The sequence below is a fragment of the Octopus bimaculoides genome, chromosome 5, assembly GCF_001194135.2.
Source record: "Octopus bimaculoides isolate UCB-OBI-ISO-001 chromosome 5, ASM119413v2, whole genome shotgun sequence".
Lineage (NCBI taxonomy): Eukaryota > Metazoa > Mollusca > Cephalopoda > Octopoda > Octopodidae > Octopus > Octopus bimaculoides.
Genome location: NC_068985.1, coordinates 52,992,868 through 53,000,776, shown reverse-complemented (window position 1 = coordinate 53,000,776; position 7,909 = coordinate 52,992,868). Strand labels below are relative to the sequence as shown.

At 36.5% G+C, this 7,909-nt stretch overlaps 1 protein-coding gene across 1 annotated transcript in view; it reads right to left on the bottom strand.

Annotated features, from left to right (window-relative positions):
* LOC106883855 (scavenger receptor cysteine-rich type 1 protein M130) overlaps positions 1-7,909 on the bottom strand; it is a 105,302-nt gene that overhangs the window by 13,465 nt on the left and 83,928 nt on the right. Inside the window, exons 21-26 of the mRNA XM_014934994.2 lie at positions 7,645-7,802; positions 6,322-6,460; positions 5,459-5,631; positions 4,722-4,860; positions 2,353-2,525; positions 454-592 (exon numbers count right to left, since the gene is read on the bottom strand). Coding sequence (XP_014790480.2) covers positions 454-592; positions 2,353-2,525; positions 4,722-4,860; positions 5,459-5,631; positions 6,322-6,460; positions 7,645-7,802 — 921 coding nt within the window. The remainder of the gene's footprint in view (positions 1-453; positions 593-2,352; positions 2,526-4,721; positions 4,861-5,458; positions 5,632-6,321; positions 6,461-7,644; positions 7,803-7,909) is intronic.

The window sequence follows — 7,909 nt, the reverse complement described above, 5'->3', positions numbered from 1 at the left end:
GTGTCTTGGAGAAATTTCGAACCTGGGTTCTCATTCCTAAGGTATTTTTCGATGTTGTTGCTGTTATTATTATTATTATTATTATTATTATTATTATTATTATTATTATTATTATTATTCAGGTCACTGCCTGGAATCGAACTCGGAATCTTGGCGTTAGTAAACCGCGCTCTTAACCACTACGCCATATGCCCGTGGATATATTAATAATAATAACGTCGAAAAATATCTTAGGAATGAGGGCCCTGATGAAAACTGGAGGGTATATCAGCCGAAACGTTGTGTTAACAACAAACAAGATGAGGACAAATATCTGTTAAGTGTAAATAATGTAAATAATATACATAATGCCTCATCTCTTAAATATAGAACTGAAAAATATCAATATCTGTTATAAAAATTAAGCTTGAACAGTTTCAACTAATATGTTCCAACTTGTTTTTCTTTACTTACTCGAAACCCAACATATTACATATTACGAATGCTGCGTTTTCATTCCATGAATTAGGACATACCGATCTCCATTTGCTTTCGAGTAGAACCTCAATACTTCCAGCGTTGTCAGATATTTTATCAACCAACCGGACACCAACTATGGGAACAAAAATAAAATATTTAAATATATTACACACACCCACACACATGTATTTATGTATGTACGATGGGGTACAGACCCGTAGTATCTCACACTTGTCTCCGAGGGACAAACCCGTAGTAGTTCAGGCTACTGCCGCTAGAAGCCACTTGATGCAACTCTTAGGCATCAGTCTGCCGACCGGCGTCGTGGTCTGGAATCGTACTGTCACGTGGAACGTCTTTGTTTTGCAGTGCTTCTCCTCTGTTCGGCAATTTTTGCTATGGCCGATACGAAGGTGTGCTTCCGTAAAATTTTGTTTTCTGTTGGGGAAAATGGCAACCGAAACAGTTGTCATACTTCAAACAGTTACAAGGACGCTGCAAAACACAAGTTTACGAGTGATTTCCATACTTCAGGAATGGTCACTTGAAGACCAATCTCGTTCAGAACGACCTTCGACCTCTCGTGAACTGATCTTGGAGGAAGTCACCGAACAACTGACGAACTTGTTGATACGGCTGGTGTGTCCTGGAGCACTTGCCAACAAATTTTGAGCGAGGAATTGCGAATGAAAAGAGTTCCAGCAAAATTTGAGCCTCGCTTGTTCATGGAAGATCAAAAGCAGTGACGACTGAATGCGTGTCCTGAACTGAAAGAACAGCTGGAAGTTGATCCGGACCTTTTTTCGAAGATCATCACTGGTGACGAAAGCTGGTGCTACGAATTTGCAGATCTGGAAGAGGTGAAGAAAAAAATCGACGGAGGCGTTAAAAGGAATCACTTCGCAAGAGCTCCAGCACTGCTTCAAATAGTGGAAAACGCGCCTGGACCAATGCATTACTGCAAATGGACAATACGTTGAAGACGATAAGAGTGTAAACATCTAAAACTAAGTAAATAGAATAATATTGTAAAGTTACGTTTTCTTTATGTATGTATGTATGTATGTATGTATGTATGTATGTATGTATATTCTTCTTGTTCTCTTTTCAATTTTAGAGGAAATTTTCACCGGCCATCTACTTGGTAACAAGGTTGCGATGGGAAGTATCTTTTTTAACCACCATCGTTTAAATCTTAAGAATGTTTTTCAGATTTTTATAGTCCCAAATATCATGACCATTTGTAGCATATGAATTAAGGATTTGCATTCTCTCTTGAAGATCCTAAGTTGAAGCAGATGGAAATTAAATAAAGGAAAAGAGAACATGAATTGTGTAATCAAATTCATTAGGTTACTGTTGTTTCCGCAGTAAGGACACCTTGATTATCAAGACATAATTGGCCTGAAGAGTAGCTTGCAGTCTACTCCTCATTTGGATAATTACTATTTCCGCGGGTTCCGCTAGCTATGAAACATATGCAGCCATGATTTTATCTACTCTATTCCCCAATTTACACACACACACACACACACACACACACACACACACACACACACACACACACACACACACACACACACACACATACATACATACATACATATATATATATATATATATATATATATATATATTACTCGCTTCTATCTGCTTCCGTCTGTTAATGCACACATAAGACATAAACCCAAGATGTAAGGCAGTGGGACTGAACCATATGGTTGGGAAGGGAACTACTTACTACACAGCCACGACCGTACCTGCGCATATTGTTGAAATTGTTTAAATACTGTGTTTATCTTATAAGGTCTCAGTGTCAACTGATTCATCTATATTTGGGGATTGGGGATGTAAAATAAAGCAAATTTTACAAAAGCGTAAAGCTGGACTGACCGTCTCCACAAATTACATAAGCCCCTGGAAAATGGCACCGTGTTGACGCAAAGACAGGACAATCAAAAATGGAGCTTTCACTTCCATTACAATTCAAAGGCGTCTGGATTAACAACGAAGACGTGGTTGGTGGGAAGTAGACATTCTTTCTTATTTGGTATCCGATTCCATACCTGTATAGTAACGTATATAAAATGTAAAAAAAAAAGGTTTAACTTACGCCTTGTGAGTTATTGAGTGTAATTATGGTGTCTCACCATAAAATCTACACAGAGCATAATCGAGTGTCATCACTGAAGCCGATGTCACCTTTGGAAAAACAACTAATGTCCAAAGAAAGTTTAATAAACTCATATATGCAAAAAAAAAGATGGGATAAAAACAGGTAAAGGGCAGTGAAAGTGAAAAACAGATAATAACCGATAATCTAATATTACCAAAGAATTAAGAGAAAACTGAAAATATAGCAAAATAATAATAAATTACGTGTGGTCTGCATAAGCATTCTTATTAAACTATTATTATTTGTGTAGATATCAATACTATCAATACTATTGGTAGAATCGTTGACACACTGGATAAGGTGCTTAGCGTTATTTCTGCCGGTTTTATGTCCTAATCTCAAATTTCATAGAGGTTGACTTTGCCTTTTATTGTTTTGGGGTGGATAAAATAAGGATCATTTGAGCTCTGAGGTCGATATAATTGAATAACCCCGTCACACACCTAAAATTGCTGGCCTTGTGCCAACATTTTAAACTGTTATTTTGTAGATATTGCTGATCGGGGAAAAGTTCATAAACTCAGGAAAAGTATTTCGTTCCTACTATTTCGTTCCTACTAGTCAGGTCCTACGCAACAAGCTAAGACCTTCAAGTCAAAAATAGAAATTCGACGATTACTGTCAAAAGGTGTGTTGTGGTACGTCCTCATACTATTGCTCATACTGTTGCTCATACTGTTGAAATCTATAGAAATAGAAATATGAGTTGTGGAGCATACTTCAAGGAATCCTCGGTTCTTTGGGCCATCATCTGTCTTCTACATTAATTCTCAAAGACGCTTTAAAAAGGCCGTTAACTTGCTGTGATTGAAGAAGTGAAGGAAGCAGTGGACACGCGGCTCATTTCTCAGCCAAAATTATCATCTATTTCTGAGGACATAAAGATGATTGTACAAAGATTGTACCAAGTGTATTGAAAAATATATTAAATATGCTTTAAAAATAGTGAATCGTGCTTTTGGTACCTCTGTGAATAATAAATTGCAAAAGAAAATGACTATAAAAAAAAAACAGGTTGGGTCGTTGTACCTGCTTTTCAGAGCAAGTGGAGCGGCCATGGTGAACGGGTCAAGTTAAAACTATACTGAGATAACAAGAAGGAGACAACGTTAAGAGCTGCACGCAGCATTAATTTTCTTGCCAACAGGAAAAAATTACAAGCAATTTTTGGTTAATTAATGGCACATATTTGCAGGTGAAAGTAAAATCCACAGAAACACCAATTAACACTTCAGGAAGATATCAAGTGTGAGGAATATGAAAGAAATTAGATATCTGACGACGGTGGGCAGCATAACAAGAAACTTTAACATTTACTTAGAAGAACACTATTACAGACACATCTCTAATGTATAAATGTTTCAAAAAGTGACCAAATAATTAAAATTATATATTTGTAACACTAACACATCGATGTTATTTTGTTAATAATAGATTTGAGGATCGTTGTGAGTCAGTTACGTAAAAAGTAACGTTTTATTATGACTAAACTGAGTGGTCTTCTTGAATTATAAAGAGCTAGTTTAATACAAGTGTGTACAGTTATATCTAACCCGTGCGTGTACATTCAAATGCGAAAAGACGTTCGCTGTGGATACTTTCTCCGGAGGGAAATTCTCCTTTAAAACAATCTGCGTGAGAACACCACTGGACTACGAATGACATTATGAGATCATACGATACGTATTTCTCGTCGTCAAGCTTTACCAGCTAAGCACACCTAACCTATTATTTGATAAGTACCGCAGATTTTAGTAGGCTATGAACAATAGCTTTGATGTCTGTGGCTAATGAAGCGCAACGACGTAGAAACACACGTGTCCTACGGTCTTCTGACGTTATTTATTGCTAAGGTAAGTTTTCATCTCTCGCTGCAGTATTCGCAGCGGTGGTCTTTCCACGTTTGAATGTATATGCAAGTATTAAATACAATTTTACACGCCAATATTTTAATCTTAGTGCATCTCTAATTAAATATATTAATAGTCTGTGTGAAGCGAAATTTGATAAAGAAGAAATTAAAATTGTAGTTGTGTCATAAAATGTACGGACATTTTAAAATAAACTTCATATATTTTATACTTACATGTGACCTAACATCCGACAAACCACCATCGCGTTATTATTGTTCCAATAATCACCGCAAAGGTTACCCCATCTATGTGTCTGAAAAATCTCAACACGTCCTTCTTTTTCTGAATCGCCATCAACCAATCGAACTCCCTCTGTAAAAATATCGAAACGAATATGTAGAACCTTCTTCATATATTTCAAAAGATCTTTTTACATTGGTAACAATTTAATGACTTATGTAATTTGGGATACAAATTACTCAGATAGTTAAATATCTTTTTAAGAAAGACCATGTGACATCATATGGATGATTCTAAACTATGATTCAAAGAAGGAATTTGGATATTTCAAAATTCAAATAATCTTTATTTCTAAGTGCGCATTGGGGGATCAAAAGTGAGATATGGCGTAAATATATTTCCCACTAGTGAAAGAATAAAGGAAATAAAATCATTCATGAAGTGTTAGGAGTAAATTTTCTTCGCATTTCCAGTTGACTACTGATATGAAACAATTTGCAAAAAAAAAAAAATGCTTTCTTATTTTAGGCACAAGAATAATACATTTTAAGATGGTTGGTCGTTATCATCCACTCCAGTATTTGATTGGTTCTTTATTTTATCGACCTCCACAAAAGGATAAAAATTGAAATGGGACTCGCTCAGATTTGAGCTGAGAATGTAAAGTGCCGGAATAAATTCCACAAAACACGAATAATTTATTCAGAGAAACGAACATCAAATTACTTACTCTCCAAGCAGACGACACCTGCATCACACGAATGATTACAAGCCATTTTATCACTCCAGGGCTTCTTCGCGCAGTGATCAATGAAAGTTTCATCACCATTACACGTAACATCGTCAAACCATATAGTGCCCTTTCCTTGACCAAACTTCCAGCCACCATATGAGACACCTTGGCTAAGAAACAGGTAACAAATAGAAAAGAAAGAAAATATAACAAAGAAAGGCTTACATGGAATAATATTTGTTGGTTTCAAATTTTGGCACAAGGCCAGAAATTTCGAGGGTGGGGGTGGGGGTGGAGGTGTAGTCAATTACGTTGTCTCCGGTGCTCAACTGGTACTTATTTAATCGATCTCGAAATGACGAGAGGCAAAGTCGATCTCGGCAGAATTTGAACTCAGAACGTAAAGACGGATGAAATATAACAAAGCATTTTGACCGGCGTACTAAAGATGTTGCCAGCTCCCCACCTTGTCTTATGGAATAATATTGGTTTCAAATTTTGGCATTAAACCAGCAATATAGGGTGAAGGTTTAAGTCGATTACATCGACACCAGTGTTCAACTGGTATTATTTTATCGACTCCACAATGATAAACGGCAAAGTCGATCCCGGAGGCATTTGAACACAGGCTGTAAAGTCGGAAGAAATACCGCTAAGCATTTTTTCTGGCGCGATAACGATTCTGCCAGCTTGTCGCCTTATTACACAGAATAATATTGATTTCCTTTAATTAATTTACGTTTATTTGAATTTTCACTTATATTTTAGTGCGAATTAATTTGAATTAATAACAGAATATAAGAATGTTTCAAAATGTTTAAGTGTTTTCCCCAATCAATCAAAATTTAAGCCATACTTACTTATAACCTAAGCTTCTACATACTACAGAAGCTGCTTCATCATTCCAGTTTCTGTCACAAATTGTTCCCCAAATCCCTTTTTGAAAGATTTCCACTCTACCTTCTTTTGTAGAGTTTCCACCTCTCAGCCGAATTTTATCTTGAAGGATAAACAAAATATATGATTAATACAAAGTCGTGCATTTCAGTAATATTTGGTAGACAAAGTATTTATTTATTTATTCTTTTATTCTTTTATTCTTTTGCTTGTTTCAGCGATTTGACTGCGACCATGTTGGAGCACCGCCTTTAGTCAAACAAAAGGGCCCCAGAAATCATTCTTTGCCAACCTAGTACTTATTCTATCGGTATCTTTTGCCGAACCGCTAAGTTACGGGGACGTAAACACACCAGTATCGGTTGTCAAGCGATGTTGTGGGTACAAACACACACACACACATACACACACACATACATATATACGACGGGCTTCTTTCAGTTTCCGTTACCAAATCCACTCACTCCACATCTCCTGAAAGGAAGCTTTCTCATTTTATAGCTGAGTGAAATTGAGCAACGTAAGATGTAGTGTTTTTGCCTGCCCAAAACACAATACACCAGTTGATCCGAGGAACGAAACCTCAATCTTGTTACCGTGAGTGCAACATCCTAACGCCTAGGCCATGCGCATCATGGTTGGCCCGAGACTGTAGTAGATGACATTTGTCCAAGGTGCCACGCAGTGGGACTGACCCCGGAACCATGTGGTTGGTAAGCAAGCTACGTACCACACAGCCACTATTTATTTATTTATTTATTTATCTCCTTCCAGTTTATATAATTAAACGAAGCAATTTTAAAACTGGAAACTATCAACAGTGTTAGAATCTCATTTTTACCGAAAGAGTTAATATATGTAACTTGATGCGCATGGTCTAGGCGTTAGGATATTGCACTCACGGTAACAAGATTGAGGTTTCGTTCTCCGTATCAACTGGTGCATTATGTTTTGAGCAAATCACTTCATTTTACGTTGCTCAATTTCACTCAGCTATGAAATGAGAAAGCTTGCGATGGAATGGCGTCCTGTTCAGGAAATGTGTTGAGATCTCGGTCACTTTTACACCATAGAAATAACACGGTAACCAGTTCTATGAGTCCAAGACGTCATAGAACGAACAAGCAATGTCTAGGGATTGATGATGATGATACAATTTTCATATATATAATTGTTTCTCCTGTACCAACTATATTTCAATATAATCGTTTCCTCCTGGTAATCCATAATAAAGTACTCTTATCAAGATTATTTTTGTAACTAAAGTATGTTTAAAAAATACTTACATTTCGAACATTCTGCACCGGCCCATTTATTACATCGATGGAAGCCCCATATTCCATGTGGACAGTCATTTAGGTTTTGTTCGTTGCCATTACAATTCGTATCAGACAGAAATCCGTGTTGTCTTAAATGATGTTTATAATCATAGACATATCCACTCCTAAAAAGAAACCAACAATATCTGTCTAGAATATTTTTTCAGTTAGTAAACCGTATATTATATTACAATTTTGTATCTCATCGAAGGTATTATATATATATATATAT